We start from the raw sequence: 17,295 nt of genomic DNA, 5'->3' as shown, positions 1-17,295 counted from the left end.
ATTTCAGCATAATCAGACTTTTGACTTCAAACAAGCAAAAATAGTTAAATTTAACTTGAATAAACTATGACGGAGACTTCTTGAATCAGTGCTTATCGCAAATTTAAGTAAAATTAAACAATGTGGAGATTTCTATAATTTATTGTCATTAATAAGTAAACTCATATTAAAAAACATAATTTAATTACAGGTTAACTTTCTCACACCATAGAAAACACCACCTATAATAATTAATAGATATAAATTACATAACAAAAATACACTGATTTAATTTCAGTTACACATCCACATTTAAATTATAATGACCATATTTTCCCAAAAAAGAATATAAATTACATCATATCTTTTATAAATATATTAACAGTTATATGATGGTAAAAAAATCTTACTCTCTTTACAATGCTATAACGTTTTTGAATTTCCAATGATTTTTTCATTCTGAAATAGAACAAAGTTATGACTCCTAAACTAAAGTATAACTCCTAAATACAGTTGTGTCTAGCTCAAACACACACACACACAAAGCAAGCTACACATATGTAACACACACACACACACGACGTATGACATGACCTTCTATTTCCTGTGACATCTGACCTCAGTCTTCTGTTCTCTCTTTCTCTTCTTGCCTCGACACAAAGCTAGTGGCACATAATTTTGCATCGCTCCACAAAAGATGCGCATGATAAACAAACAAACAGACTATCACGAGGTTGTTTGCTCAGCAACCGACAAGGCTAATATGCTTGCCAGCCGGTTTGCCTCAAACTCCATACTGGACCCTTCCAACCACCCCCTGCCTGACTTTCCTTTGCGGACAGACGCCATGCTAGACGATCTAAAAATCACCCCTGCTCAGGTACATGCTATCATAAAAAACCTTGACACTTCAAAAGCATGTGGATCTGATCTCATCCCAGCTGTGCTATTAAAAAAGTGCTCAGCCGAAGCAGCTCCAGTTCTCTCCAACAAATGCCTTAATGAATCCTGCTTTCCGGGCTGTTAAAAAACTGCTTCTGTGGTACCAATATTCAAAAATTCTGGCGAAAGAACTGATCCATCAAATTATCGCCCCATTAGCCTCCTCCCACTTTTTGCCAAAATATTTAAGACCATAATTAACCATGCTCTAGTCCGGCACCTTACTGATGCTAAACTTCTGACTGACAAACAATATGGATTTAGACAAGCCCGTTCCACCGCTGACATCCTCACTGTAATCTCTGAACATATATACCATTCACTGGACAAAGCGGGGGAGGGCAGAGCGGTAGCTCTAGATATATCTAAGGCTTTTGACAGGGTATGGCATGAGGGTCTCCTCAGGAAAATTAAATCATACGGTATCACTGGTAGAATACTTAACATAATTAAATCTTTCTTAGATAAGAGAAAAATCCAGGTTGTCCTCGATGGTCGTACATATAAATGCGGGAGTGCCTCAGGGGTCTATCCTTGGACCTCTATTGTTCCTAATATTTATTAATGACCTCCCTGACAAAACTGCCTCTGAGATGGGTATATATGCTGATGACACTACACTCTATAACAGGCATGACAGGAAAACAAATGGACACATATCTAAAGAAATGGCAAAAACACTAGAGGATGACCTCCAATCTGTAGTGGAATGGGGACATAAATGGATGGTCACATTCAATGCTGCCAAGACTAAACTGGTTTCCTTCAATAATTACAAGAAACCTTCTCTGCCACCAATAGCAATGGCCAGTGACTCCCTGTCTGAGAGTACATCTTTCAAACTACTTGGCCTAACGTTCACAGGAAACATGAGTTGGAACAATTATATTGAAAACATTGCCAGGGCCGCTGCGAAAAAGGTAGGCTCTCTCTACCGTGCTAGAAAACTACTGACACCTGAAAGTATCCTGTACCTCTATAAGGCCACCATTCGCCCATGTATGGAGTATTGTTGTCACATTTGGGCTGGTGCATCTGCTACTAGTCTCTCGCTCCTAGACAAGGTTCAAAAGAGAGTCGCCAATCTGATAGGCCCTGAACTGGCATCTAAGCTTCAGCCTCTGTTCCATCGACGAAACGTTGCATCCCTCTGCCTGTTCTACAAGTATTTTAATGGTGAATGCTCTGACGAACTGCAGACACTTGTGCCCCCATGACGTAGACACCCTCAACAAACCCGACAGGCAGCTAAATCCCACCCCCACACAGTAGAGATCCCTAGATGTAAAAGATCTTTCTACTCCAGTAGTTTCTTCCCCAGAACCGCTAGACTCTGGAATTCCATTCCACGTTCCTGCTTCCCTAACTGTACTGACATGCAGAAGTTCAAGTGCTGGCCAAATCCCAACATAGTGCCCCAGTAGTTGCTGTCCCTGAGAGTAGCCCCCTACACCAAAGTGGCAATGCGCCTTGTTTGGGGTGAAAATGTAATAAAAAAATAAAAAAAATGTAAGGTCAGATGACTTGATTCTACATAAACATTACCGTGGGTCAAGAACAATAGAATATAATGGTTTATCATGAACAATTAATTATTTCTTAAATTCAACGAGCTTATCAGAATTTTGTCAGCTCTACACACATATACGCACAACGAACACTTTCAACATTATGCATGTACCTCAGTAGAGAACAGAGTTTCGAACACGTTTATATCTTCTACAGATCGCAAATCCCGATCTCAACAATTTATGACCTTTCGATGTCGCAGAGGTCAAACAAATTATGACCACCAATCTTCAACTCTATCCTCCGACCTACATCTAAACATTGAATTAAACATAATAATTGTCCTCTTGTTGTGTTACCGAGTACAAAAAAAAATGTACAAGCTTCGTTGTTATTTTCTGTGACGAAGGATACATCCACACCCTCACACATGTCGATGTTTTCACTACATGCCAGTTTTCATACAACACTCATCATTTTTTTTCTCTTCATGGCATGTGCGTGCAGAAAAAAAATAATTATAACAAAAACAACAAAACACTTTCCAATTAAAAATCTATATTTTATATATAAAAAAAAAAAGTCTCCCATGAAATTGAACATTTCCCAAATTATATTTGCATATTATCTGAACTCAAAAACATGTGGCTTTTTTTTTTCTTGTAAAGTATGCATTACTTCTAGCTAGTCTAAAGTTAATACATAACCCTAAAGGTATTACTTCTTAACCAAATTTTTAAACATGTTAAAAATAACCAGACTTTTTCAATTTGATAAAAGTTCCATTATAGCATATTTATCACGGGGTGGAGCTGGAACGGTCGAACATCCCAGCTCGACCTAGATAAAGGCAAAAAGTATCCATGCATTAACATGGGAGGGGAGATTATCTTTAAGTACTATCCTAAGCCGGGAATGGGGCAACGGACTTATACTAAGTAGATATTAATAAGTCCTTCTCACCTTTTTTATTTTATTTTATTTTATTTTTTTCTCAATGGAGAGTACATAATGCATGTTGATGTGTTAACTCTCGCTTCTCCTTTTTTGTCCTTCAGTCCTCATTTCCAATGAATGATTTTTCTGACAAAGGGTGAAGAAAAAGCTGCTTTCCAGGTCGGTAGTACTTTGTAAAGAGTAGCCTGAGATGTCGGTAAATTTCTGTTTCTATGTCTATCCTTGTGGTAATGTCACTAGTAAGGGTGCTGGAGGTAAACGTTTCATCTGGGCTGACGTTACCCGCCTGATAGTCAGGGACCCGAACCTTGGATTAACCACTAAGGAGGCTGTCCTATCAGCAGGTGCAAAGTACCGGGGCTGCTGTATTGCCATTTGGTGAATGGATTCTGGACCATACAGTAGTTTCTGGTAGGGCCTCTCGATGCCATACTAGTGGGTAATTGTTACGGCTTTACCTTATCATGTGCTACAAAAAAAAAAAATTTTCTTGTCTTTTTCTCTCTTATTTTCCCTCTCTTTCCTGCTCCAACCAAGTCTACCAACCTGCTTCACAAACCCCAAAACCTCAACAATCATGACAAATCTCCAAAAAAGAAACACGAATAAACCTAGAACCCCATCCTCCAACATAGACCCCTACTACCAGGTCTCCTTCTCCAACATCAGGGGTGTACGTTCCAACCTTCCAGAGGTTGAAACACAATTACAGGAGACGAAACCGGACATATTCTTTCTAAGCGAAACTGGCATAGGGCCAACCACTTCTCTAGACAAATTCATAATTAAAGGATACTCTAACTTAACATCTAAATCTGACCCCAAGATCGCCATGGGCATGGAATATGTGCCTATATCAAAGATTGCTTTCCATGTGGTAGGGATATCTCCAGAGAAGACCCTAATTTACCTTATATGTGCTTCCGGGCTGCACTAGCTTACACCACTGCATTTATATTTGCCCTCTATCGCCCCACACAACAGTGGGGTTACTATCTTTAAGAGCATATCTGAGAAAATTGACCACATCCTGTCTGCTCGTCCTTCGGCTAACATTCACATTTGCGGTGACTTCAATATCCATAATGTGGAATGGCTGACCCACTCAAATAAAACCGATGACGAGGGGAGGTTTTGTCATGATTTTGCCATTGCCTATGACCTCACTCAGATTGTTCACGAACCCACCCGTGTGCCCGATACTACCGATCAATATGCAAGCCTTCTAGACCTTTTCCTCACAATTTCCCCTGAGCTGTGTTCATGTTCCGTTCTATCTCCTCTGAGATCCTCTGACCACTCTGTTGTAGCAGTTAAGATAAAAATGAAATGTAATAAGTTTTCAGACGTACCTCTCCACCATACTGTATATCTATACTTTATGGCTGACTGGGATAGCTTCCGTACATTCATATCTAACCTACCTCTGCATTCCATGTTTAAAAAGGATGTGTCCTCTATAGTATCAGACCTGACCGAATGGTTAATTGTAGGCATAGACCGATTCATACCATCCAAAAAATTCCAACAAAAACCTAACAGCCAGCCATGGTTCTCCCCTGAATGTGCTGCTACCATCGCGCACAGAAATCACTTTTTCCATAGCTACCAACGTAATAGATGTACTGAGACTAAAGATGCTTTCAGGACTACCAGCAACCACTGTAAAAGAGTAATAAAAAATGCAAGAGAGCTATATGCTCAGTCTGTTAAATCCAAAGTAGCTGAGCAGCGGCTTGGTTCCCACCAGTTCTGGCAAATAGCAAACAAGATCTTGAATAGAAGCGTGCGTTCTATCCCAACTATCATCAATGGACCTGAGGTCATCTCGTTAGCATCAGACAAGGCCAGACTATTTGCCAAGAACTTTGCAGCTAATTCTACCCTATGCGACAATGGCCATCAACTCCCTGTATTTCCTCCTATAACTGACAACATGCTATGCAACATACTAATATCTGTGCATGAGGTCGCCAAGCTAATCAAGAACCTTGATTCCAGTAAAGCAACTGGCCCTGACGGCATTCCAGTTATAGTGCTGAAAAAGCTCCAACCAGAACTTACCCCCATACTTACAAAACTGTTTAAGCATTACCTTAAGGAGAAGTGCTTTCCAACACCCTGGAAAACCTCATCAGTATGCCCTGTATTTAAGAATTCAGGTGAAAAGTCATCTCCCTCTCAGTACAGACCAATAAGTCTCCTGTGTGTCATGAGTAAGTTGTTGGAATCCATATTAAATAAAGAAGTAGTCAACCACCTCAACAGAAACAACCTTCTTAGTGACATGCAATATGGTTTCTGCTCTGTAAGATCTACAGCAGATGTGCTAACGGTTATATCACATAGGATTAGTGAATCTCTTAATAAAGGTTTCCTTTCCAGGGCAATTGCTCTTGACATATCGAAAGCCTTCAATAAGGTATGGCATAAGGGTCTACTTCACAAGATTTCCAGCTACGGTATTACTGGAAATGTTTTCTCAATCATTAAATCATTTCTCTCTGATAGGTTCATAAGAGTAGTGGTTGATGGGCAGAAATCAGAGGCCCACAGTATTAATGCTAGAGTCCCCCAGGGGTCCATCCTGGGCCCAACTCTCTTCCTGATCTGCATCAATGATCTCCCAAAACACATACTTAAATCATTTGTTGACATCTATGCTGATGACACAACCATCTATGGCAACACATCAAAGGCCGTAAATGACAAAGTTCTCTCTAATTCTCTCTCCTCTGATCTTGAGCGTGTGGTACAATGAGGGAAGAGGTGGCTGGTCACTTTTAATGCATCCAAAACCAAGCTTCTATCTTTACATCATCAACGCTCTGATCTACATCTGGCATCAATTGAAATGGATGGCTCTCGTCTTGGGGAGGCTCCATGTTTTGACAAGCTTCTGGGTTGGACCTTTACTCCTGATCTGAAATGGAATACGTACATCAAATCTGTTGCCAGGGACGCTGGAAAAATGGTAGGATCCTTCCACCGCTCCAGAAGATATCTCACCCCTGATGCAATTTTCTATCTGTATAAAAGCCAAGTACGTCCAAGGATGGAGTACTGCTGCGACATCTGGGCAGGAGCTGCTAAAAACAGCCTATCCTGCCTTGACAGAGTACAAAATAGACTTCATGGTTTGATGGGGGATGCCCTTTTCTCTTCCCTGCAACCTCTCTCCCACAGAAGAGACGTTGCGAGCCTGTCTTTGTTTTATTGTTATTTCTATGGCAAGTACTCATCTGAGCTCCAATCTCTGGTCCCCCTCGCCAATATTTCACAAGAAACACCCGTCTGACTGAAACTACTGTCAATAATTTTCCCGACTCTTTATCTGTGCCTAAATCCAAACATAGATTCCATGAGCAGAGCTTCTTTCTCAGAAGTGCACGATTGTAGAACTCTCTTCCGTTCGCCTGTTTCCCACCTGACTACAACTTGGATGTCTTTAAATCCAACATAAACAAATTCCTGACAAACCGCCCCCATTAAGTAAGACACTCTATCAAATCTCCAATACTAATGATTACTACAATACTATCTCATTGATTATTGTACACGCAATAACCCTTATCCCTGAGTGGCCTCTGGCCCTTGATAAGTGGTGACCCCCATGTAAAAAAAAAAAAAAAATATATATATATATATATATATATATATATAAATGGTTTCATATATATATTTTTCTTCCCATTTAAAAAAAAAAATAAATAAAAGACAACCTCAATTAACATAATTGGATATTGTAGGGGTGTTTTTTCTGCATCGACATGGCCAAGAAGCAATCTGTTACCGGCTCTGTAGAGAGCCTAATCTTCATTTAAAATGTCTCTTTTCAACTCTCAGAAACCACATATATGATCTTTTCAAGTGCCAACAGAAAAATAACTTCCTCAGTCCAGAAGTACTTCCAGATCGTGGAAGTGCTTGCCTGCAGAAATCACTGAAGACATTGAAGATATTTTCAAAGCACCTCTCGAAGACGATCCATACAATATGCTTAAACAAGCTATACTGGAATGTACAGGCACATCTGAAATGGCTACGTTAAAATAGCTTTTCAACGACTTAACTCTCGGTGACAAAAACTCTCCCAGCTTTTAAGGCAGATGAAAAGTTTGCTTGGCAGACGCACCATGAACAATAACATTCTACAACAGCTTTAGTTAGACAAATTGCCACAACAATTATCTCACACACTGTCCATTTTCATAGGAGACAAGGACCTCAAACAGCTAGCAGTCATTGCCAACTGCATCGCTGATAATTATCATCATGTGCCAGCTGTGTTCACCGTCGCAAACCAACCTGCAGCCACACCCACTGCAACCAATTCCAGCTCAGAATCTGCAGACATCGCTGCCCTTATTAAAGCAATACACATTCTACTAGCGTCAGACAACAGATGCAACTTCCATGACACGTTCACCACAACGACAAAGATCTATTTCCCGATCTTTGTGGTGTTACTACCACTATCGTTTTGAAGGCATGCAATTGCAAACAGTCTTGCACTTTCAAGAAGCTGGGCCATTTAAATAGGTAAACTGATGGGATTGCACAACAAATTCACCTCATCTCTCCAGCTGTGTTGCTTATTTTATGTACTGAAAAACTTACTCGTTGGAAGTTCCTCGTGGATACTGGTGCCACTGTTAGTGTAGTCCCTCCTACATGCTGTAAAATTACAGCAGTAAACTCTTCTACAAGCAGCGAATGGCAGCCCCACCGTACACTTTCTCTAACCCTTGACCTCGGTCTTCAACGAAGATTCCCGTGAATATTCATCATTGCTGACGTTAAGACACCTATTCCTGATTTTTTTATCCCATTTCCAGCTATCAACCTGAGAAACCGTCATTTAGCTGACACAAGGACATCCCTTACTGTCCTCTGTGGTATGCTTTCATGTGACACACCCAGCATACACACTGTAACACTATCACATGCAGTTTTTGCTGAACTGTTGAGCAAATTCCCTGAGCTCACCCAACCTTTCTTCCACAGCAAGAACATTAAACACCATGTGCGACATCATATCACAACCTGTGGTGTTCCCATGCATGCCAAACCTCAACGATTGTGCCTGGAGAAGCTAGCTTTAGCCCGCTCAGAGTTTCCACATATAATGGATCTCGGCATTATATGACTCTCCAGCAGGCCATGGTCATCCCAACTTCACATGGTACCTAAGAAATAGGAAGAAAACTGGAGACTCTGCGGTGACTATCGGGCACTCAATGCAGCAACCATACCAGACAAGTATTCTATTTCACATCTACATGATTTTTCAGCATCCTTATCCGGTTCAACAGTTTTTGCCCGGATCGACTTAATTCATGCATATAATCCAATTCCTGTCACTAAGGAGGACATTCCTAAGATATGCACACCTTTTGGACTATTTGAGTTCACTCGTTTACCTTTTGACATTTCAAAGATTTATTGATGAAGTCCTTTGTGGACTACCCTTCGTCTTTGTATACACTGATGACATCTTAACCACAAGCTCATCACAGGAAGAACACTTGACCCACATTACTGAAGTCTTCCAACATTTACAATCCTATGGATAAAAAATATATGTTGAGAAATGTGAATTCAGTGTCAATTCCCAGGATTTTCTCAGACATTGGATCAACAAATCTGGACTTACACCCTTGCTTTCGAAAGTGCAAGCAGTCCAGTGAACTACACAAAACTTTCTTACATCAGCCCTGACCCGACAGCTAAGCTCTTTCGACAGATGCTTCTGATGTAACTGTTCTCAATCAGGTAGTGAATGATTAAACACAACCTTTGCTTTTCTTTTCTGCTAAGCTAAGTACAACTCATCAAAAATACAGCATTTTCGAGAACTTCCCACCATGTACTTAGTAGCAAAACATTTCCATTAAATGTTGAAAGGGAGACAATTCACAATTTTTACAGACCACAAACCACTGATTGCTTCCCTCACATCATCCATTTCTGGTAAACACACACCCAGAGAACTTCAACAGACGAACTTTGTAATGTAATATTCTGCCGATGTTCAATATTTAACCCACAATACAAATATTGTGGCAAACACACTTTCCTGGTTTTGCGATCTCAATAGCGTCAAGAAACTTATGGACTTGGATTACATTGCAGCCGAACAGGAATGAGATGCGTCATTTAACAGAGTTTATGTCGTCTTTATATCATCTATTCTGCTGAAAAATACTCTCCGATCCTTTTTTAGACAAGCTGATCTGGTGCGATATGTCTATTGCACACCAAAGAACATACTTGCCTCCTTCTTGTCAAAAGAAAATTTTTGGTCACTTTCACACTCTGGCAAGCGCACAACAGTCAAGTTAATCTCAGCTCATTTATTTTTGTATAATATGAACACTGACATACGCCGATAGACTCAGGCATGTATTTCCTGCCAGACTACCAAAATACATCCCCATACTAAGTCTACCCCAGGCAACTTTCCAGTACCTGACACTTGTTTCTACCATGTTCACCTGGACATTTTGGACCACTGCCACCTTCAGCTGGTCATCTCTACATTCTCATCATGGTAGACCATTTTACACATTGGCCAGCAGTAATTTCTTTGCATGACATTTCAACAGAAGTTGTAGTCTGTACATTCAGAGAACTGGATCTTTAACTTTGGTGTACTCACCATTAGCATCAGACAGTTAACATCACACACCTTCTGAGATCTTTGCCAGCCCTTTGGAATTTCCCACATTGTGACTACCGCCTATGTCCCTCTCGCTAATGGAACGATAGAGTACTTTCATCATCAACTCAAAACTGCACTAGCTGCTCAGCCCAAACTGCATCGTTTGAGCGAACATTTGCCGCTCGTTCTTCTGAGACTTCCATCCATGATGAAACAAGATTTGAACACTGCAACAGCAGAAATGGTTTTTAGAATCACCCTTCACTTTCCTGGTGAATTTTTCAGTCGACAGGTCCATTCCTGCAACCACCTCTGGTTATGCTGATTGTCTGAAACTCACAATGTCTCAAGTGATGTACACTTCACTATGCTCTGTTACTTCGAAATTGTACTATCCACCTGATCTCGATTCGTGCAAGTACGTTTTCGTCCGTATCGACTTAATACACAGGCCTCTACAGCCACTCTACGATGGACCATATCCAGTGTTGGAATGTTCTAAGAAATATTTTTTCATTGATTGCAACGGTAAGCATGACACGATTGCAATAGATTGCGTTAAACCTGCTTTCTTGGAAAGCTCATATGATTCTAATTTTCCTTCTGCCAGTTTTTCAGATTCAGAACCAGTCATCATACCCAGCCCTGATCCAATCATCACGCCAGATTCAGATGTCATTTTTTTTTTTTTATTTCTATTTTTTTACATAGGAGTCACCACTTATCAAGACCTGGAGGCCACTTGAGGATAAGGATTAATGAGTGTACAGAAGTCAATGGAATAATATCGTAGTAATCGTTAGTAGTGGAAATTACGCCATCTGCTTCCATACTGCATACTGAACCAGACATATACTCAGACTTAGACTCTGAACCTGCATTTACACCTGCAACCTGAAGTGGTTGTCACATAGTATTTCCATGCAAATATGTAGACTTTGACACTTCTTAATAAAATTTTTTTCTTTTTCTTCGTTTTAATACACATTGACCATATACATCTGCATGTTCTTTTCCATTTTTCTTTTCTACACAACAAGTATAATTTCAAATATTTCAACAACTTTTTTTCGTTCTGAAATCGAACAAAGTCATCCTTTTCACAGCAAATATATTTTCAAATATTGTTCTGGTATTTTATTTTCTTCAATTTATTCATCCAGAAGTTTTATAATAAAGATGAAACGTTGAGGGACATATAACTTGGTTTGTTCCTTTTTAATCTCTCTCTCTCTCTCTCTCTCTATATATATATATATATATATATATAAAGCTGAATGTCTGTGTGTGTATGTGTGTGTGACTGATCACGAATAGGCTCCTATATGGTTGACTATTTTAAAAAACTGATTACATATAATGATAGAAGATGTATCAAGACACAGGAATGGGTATGTTTGATTTGGCAAAATGGTGGTTCATTAAAGTCTGTGTTCGCGCATGGTCCACAAAGTATGGAAATAAAAAATTTAAAAATTAAAAAAAAAAACGTTTACAAGTGTTTTTGATATAGATGTACATAAGAATACTTTGATAAGTATGTTTTAACTTAAATAGGGATGATATAATAAAATTGTGGGGTCTGCGTTCGCACCTGGCCTCCATAGAATGGAAATAGGCACAAACTTTAATAAAGACTTTTCATATCTATCTGCGTAAGTATACTTTGATAATTATGTTTCAGTTTGAAGAAATATGGTATAATAAGATTATGGGGTGTTCGTTCGCGCCTGACCTCCATAGAATGGAAATATGTCACACAGTTTAACAAGAGTTTTTAATATAGATCCACAGAATATTGTGATAAGTGTTTCAGTTTGAACAGGTATGGTATAATAAATTATGGGGTTTATCTATTTTATTTTTACTAGAGTCCATTTTCTGTAGGCTGTTTTTGAATCCAGTCAACGACGAGTACTTTTGCTAGTATATATATATATACACACACACAGAGTTTTGCTTGCAATTTACTGCTGCTAATAAACTATTCTCATAAGAAAATTGTTGCATATCATTGCAAGAGAGTAAGGTTTTGTTGTTTTGTTTTACAGCATATTAACCCTTTTCAGGGTATTTAATACCAAATCCAGTAATTTTAGAAAATTTTTAATGCTTCAAGTTTTTATATCCTTAAATATTTATTCATGTTTAGTTTGGTTGTTTTGTTTTTCAGCTTATTAACCCTTTTTTTAAATCTTTATTATGTACATACCTGTCACAGAATGTAAATGTAATCTTCCAAAAATCAAATAAATTGATTACATAGTTATTTTTTAACCAAGAAAATCAAATTTTATGAGAAAGCAAGAATGTTATGTCTTGATTTGCCATGTTTAATAAATAAATGCAGACAACTCAATTCGAACTACCGAGATCAAAATCAGCCTTGTAATGGCTACCATTTACTTTTAAAATTGCTAAAAAAATATTTAAAAAATTGTTTTATATATATATATATATATATATATATATATATATATATATATATATATATAAAAAACTACTTGATCAATTTATGTGATTTTTGGAATATAACATTTTCATTCCATGACGGGCATGTACATTATAAAGATTTTTCTGTATTTTAATTAGGTTGAACTCTTGACTTGTATCCAAATTTTATATCAGAAAAATATTTCATTAATATTTATTGTCTAGTTTGGTTTAGTAATTCAAAGTTTATAGAACTTGAAATAATTTTTACAACATAAGTTTTATTTAGATCTTAAACAATTCTTTATTTCACAAATGTTTATTAAATGTGTATAAAAAATACTTACCAGATACTTTGGTGTTCTCTATGACATCATCAAAATCTCGGTTCTTCAATAAAAGGTTGATTTTAAAACCTTTAAAATATTTAGGAGAAATTTTCAAATTCTCACTAACTTTTTCAGACACATTTTTATCTGAAATGAAATAAAATTTTGTTGCATAAATAATAATTTGATATATTTTTTAAGATGAACTATTGTTGTCATTTACATGTTTTATGTGTTTTTGGAAAGTTACCTTCGTCACTGTTTTTGTTATTCACAAGCCTGGAAAATATGATAACGAGAACATTGTGAATCTAATAGAAATCATGATGAGCATAACAATTTGAAACACGTAAATAAACAAGAAAATCAACTTATTGTGTTAACTGTTCTTCAGCCATCTATTTATATTGTATGCAGATCTGGTGCAACTGCATATAGAATTTGCATCATCATTTCCACCTGGAAATTGTTAAGAGATATGCAACTGAGTGAATACCTGTCATTGCTTCCCTGGATTTAGATTCAGTAAAGCTCTAATGTCAACTAACTTGGTAAACACCTACATAATTATTAATCATTTTGTAAATAGCAATACAAACCATCTTTTTGATTTGCATCAAATACACATGCACAGATTTTCTAGTCAGAAAATGAATTTTAGAAAGCTTAGAATTTTTTTAAGCTTAGAATTGTTGAAACATGGAACACAACTGTATCAATTTTTGGCAGCCTTGAAAGCCCTTATCCTTCACGAAATTTGACAAAACTATACCTGATCTTCCTTCCATACATACTATAATCTACTCATTTGGATTAAATAAACAGTTTATTTTGAAATTCTGCAGAGATTTTGACATGAATAGTCGTAACTATGTCTGGAAAGTTCTCATGTATGTCATAACTCACACACTGTTCATATCCTTGACAATTGTACATCATCCTATACATATATATTGGATGTCCTAATACTTAATAGCGTTGATTTACCATTAGTTCTAAATAACACTCTTCTGGAGGTTGATGGTGCGATCCTTATGACAGATGATAATAATTAAGAATAACGCAAATTAACATTTTTATTCAGTCATGGCTAACAAAATGTGAACAATTTACACAAATTAAATAAAAGTGTGAAATTCCAAAGATGTTCTTAAGTTTGAGATCAACATTTTCAAATACAACTACAAGATTCCTAAGTTTGAAAAGATGCACTTGAAGAAGATTAGAAGTCACATCCACCAAAACTTTGTGGACATAAAAACAAAATTAGAATAACAGACATAATACTCAAAATCATATAAAGAAAATTAAGTTATTTTATATTTGTCCATTACAGTTATTGTTATATATTTATGTTACTTACAATGATTATTTTATATTCATTTTGTTTACAATTTTTTTTTTCACAGGAAATTTTTTCTTGCATACTAAAAATAATTTTGTAGTAAGATTGGTTATGAATTCATAACATTTGTATAGAAATAGAAAAAAATTCACAATGGATATCAAAGCATAATGAAATGCCAAAATGAATGGTGACCAGGAATCAACAGAAATATTAAGAGTTATATATATATATATATATATATATATATATATATATATATATATATATATATTAATGCTAAGAGAGAAAAGAACCTTTTAGTCAACCTCCTTTAGCTGAGCATCTATTTTAAAATGATTGTTGCAGTAGGAAAGTGAAAGGTTTTACTCTTAATAGATTATTCCTATAGATATTTAGAATATTTAGATAGAAGCGTAAGACACTACCACAGTGCTATTGAAGAAGCCTAAAAAATAAATTTGTCCAACCATGACAGCTGATAATTTATGTTAACTGACTTCAAATATTTCAACAAAAGGACCCATCTTTAGTTCAGTGACCTTATCAACTGAAGTGAATTCAGCCAAACTTGCTTTTAGAGATCAGCTGCAGACAATGCCACCTACACTACAGTTCAACATTCACTCACAGTTGATTGATGATGATATAATTTGTCAGCGTAACACCAGAGTGAAGAAATATTTTGATATGCACAGACAGCCTACCGAGGTTTACAAGACAATGTCCTTTACAAGTTAAATCACAAAAATTGAAATGCTCAAAGCTAATGAGTGTATCTACTTCACTAATTTCTGTTACAGATCTTAGCTAGCTTCCTATTCAAACAAAACTGAAAGCATCTTTGCACATGTCCTGCTGCATCCAATCTTGAAAATGGCATCATGGAATGAATATATTCTACTTACTTCTGGCCTTCCACCATTCTAACCACTTATCCACTGAATATCTGTTAGTACCCGTAGAATATGACTAAGTCACAGATTTAGAGCAATACGCATGACTAACATAAATATTGTATATTTATTAAGTGCATTCTCCAGAAATTGCTATTTAAAAAGCATTATTAAATATCTATCTATACATTTTTACTGAATAGCATTTTCTTGTTTTTGGCAATCTATTTTAACAACAGTCTTTTGTAAGCTTGTTAGTACAGCATCCTAAGGCCATCCCTTTTTGAAGAGCAGACTACAAAGATTGGTTGGTTGGTTGTTTTTGTTTTACGGCATATCAACCCTTTTCGGGTTATTTAATGCCGAATCCAAAGATTTTGAAGAAATTTTTTTAATAGAATATATTTGTTGTTTTCACGTTGGTTTCTATTTAACCCATAGTTGGGACCCTAACAGGTACTACCACTCCGGGTCAGAGTGAACCTGGGAGCAATGGTAATTAAAGGGTGGCTCTATACTCCCCAAAGCCCACAAGCTGGGGCCTCACCACTGGATATAGTTTAAGGTCATATCCAGGACCCCCATTGAGGGACTTTTACCAGGGAGCAGTTGGCATATTCTAATGAATGAGAGGATGATACCAGTACTTGACAAATCATTCATACTCATGTTCACTATTAAAATAAAGAGCAAAATTGTAGTATAGTTAACATCTGAAAAATGAAAATAAACAAAATATATAACAAATAATTTTACCAAATGACCTGCATGGTTAATAACTTTTGAAACTGTAAGTTTTATTATTTTAAAATCTGTTTTCTCACTTTCTGATTTTGTAAAAAAAATGGCATGTGATTTTTTTTTTATCACTAATTTCAGGTTTAATAGATAGTTACAATTTTCTTTTAAATAAACATATGGTATCACTAAATTTGGACAGAGGAAGATCAATTGGATTAGAGATTTAAAATTTTCTATCATTTGGTAAAAGTTATTTGTTGTATATTTTGCTTATTTTTGATTTCTTGGCGGTTAACTATACAACATTTTTGCCCTCCCTAGGAGTTAAAGGAGGGAGATATAATATACAATGTTGATATCATTATTAGTAAAACTGGGAATAAACAGAATGTTTGTCTTCATAAAAGGATCGTAATTTCATTGTTTACCAAATAAAGCATGTTCAGTATTGTTCTTCTGTTAAATTTTTTATAATCATAAAAACACATAGTGCATTTGAAGTTGAAGATACAAATCAAAGTTAGACAACTCTTCTTACAAAATACTTTCGTCTCAAACAACATTCAGTCATTCCTAATCAACAAAGATACATAAACAAATTTTGAAAAAGAAGCTTGAACTATACTTGGTTTAAAACGCTCTTCCATCTTTTCTTGGAACACTGTATACTTGTGAAGGAATTCCCAGAAATCTCTATATTTTTCACTGTTTCTGAAATTAAAAAGAAAAGAAAAGAGACAAATGTTTGTAAATTACAAAAAATTGGTTTCTGCTCACATTTTTAATGATTATTTTTCAAATATTCAACAATGGTTCAAACATTTTGATCATTTAGATTGTTAAGAATAGAATTGATGCTTTAAACTTTAGAAATAAAAAACAATTTGTACTTATGAAAATATATATATTCTTTTTTATTGAAAATATTGTGAAAGAAATAATTTAACACAAAAATGAATTTAAAAAAAATAAATTCTTAGTTTTTAAGGATTTAGCTTAATGGTGTAAATTTTTAATTTTCAGTTTTGGAATTGTGCTAAATTCAATAAATCAAAAATAATTTGTAAAATTACTTTTTTACTATTTAAAGTAAGGAAATTATTTTTTCATTTAAGGGTTAATCATTTTTGTTTGCATAGTAAAAATAGTTTGGGAAAAACAAAAAATGTTGTTCAACAATATTTTAAAACAACGTATTGCATAAAACCATTATATCTTACAAGAGGCTAATGTAGTTTGCTTGAAGCATTGTTTAGTATGTATATAATAGAACTTTAAATTTATAGAATGCAATACAATGCAGAGATCAACACAAACTGAAGCAAATTTATACTCCTAAAAATTTTCTTTTTTTGTGTGTGTATTGATATTCATATTAAAAATCCTTTTTTTTATTTATTTAAAAAGAAAATACAACTTTATTATATATGGGTCATTGAATTGCATTTATCTGCAAAAGATCTAGCTAATTTGCATATTCTTTTAAACATTCATTTTAAT

At 35.9% G+C, this 17,295-nt stretch overlaps 1 protein-coding gene across 2 annotated transcripts in view; it reads right to left on the bottom strand.

Annotated features, from left to right (window-relative positions):
* The window catches only part of LOC145249647 (putative ATP-dependent RNA helicase DHX34), a 150,681-nt gene that overhangs the window by 127,560 nt on the left and 5,826 nt on the right, over nucleotides 1-17,295 (bottom strand). For both annotated transcript variants that reach the window (XM_080111412.1, XM_080111413.1), the window contains exons 2-3: nucleotides 16,421-16,506; nucleotides 12,832-12,960 (exon numbers count right to left, since the gene is read on the bottom strand). In XM_080111412.1, coding sequence (XP_079967538.1) covers nucleotides 12,832-12,960; nucleotides 16,421-16,506 — 215 coding nt within the window. The remainder of the gene's footprint in view (nucleotides 1-12,831; nucleotides 12,961-16,420; nucleotides 16,507-17,295) is intronic.

This window comes from Euprymna scolopes, chromosome 28 (assembly GCF_053919585.1).
Source record: "Euprymna scolopes isolate OS-2025 chromosome 28, ASM5391958v1, whole genome shotgun sequence".
Taxonomy (NCBI): Eukaryota; Metazoa; Mollusca; class Cephalopoda; order Sepiida; family Sepiolidae; genus Euprymna; species Euprymna scolopes.
This window is presented reverse-complemented; position numbering and strand designations above follow the sequence as displayed.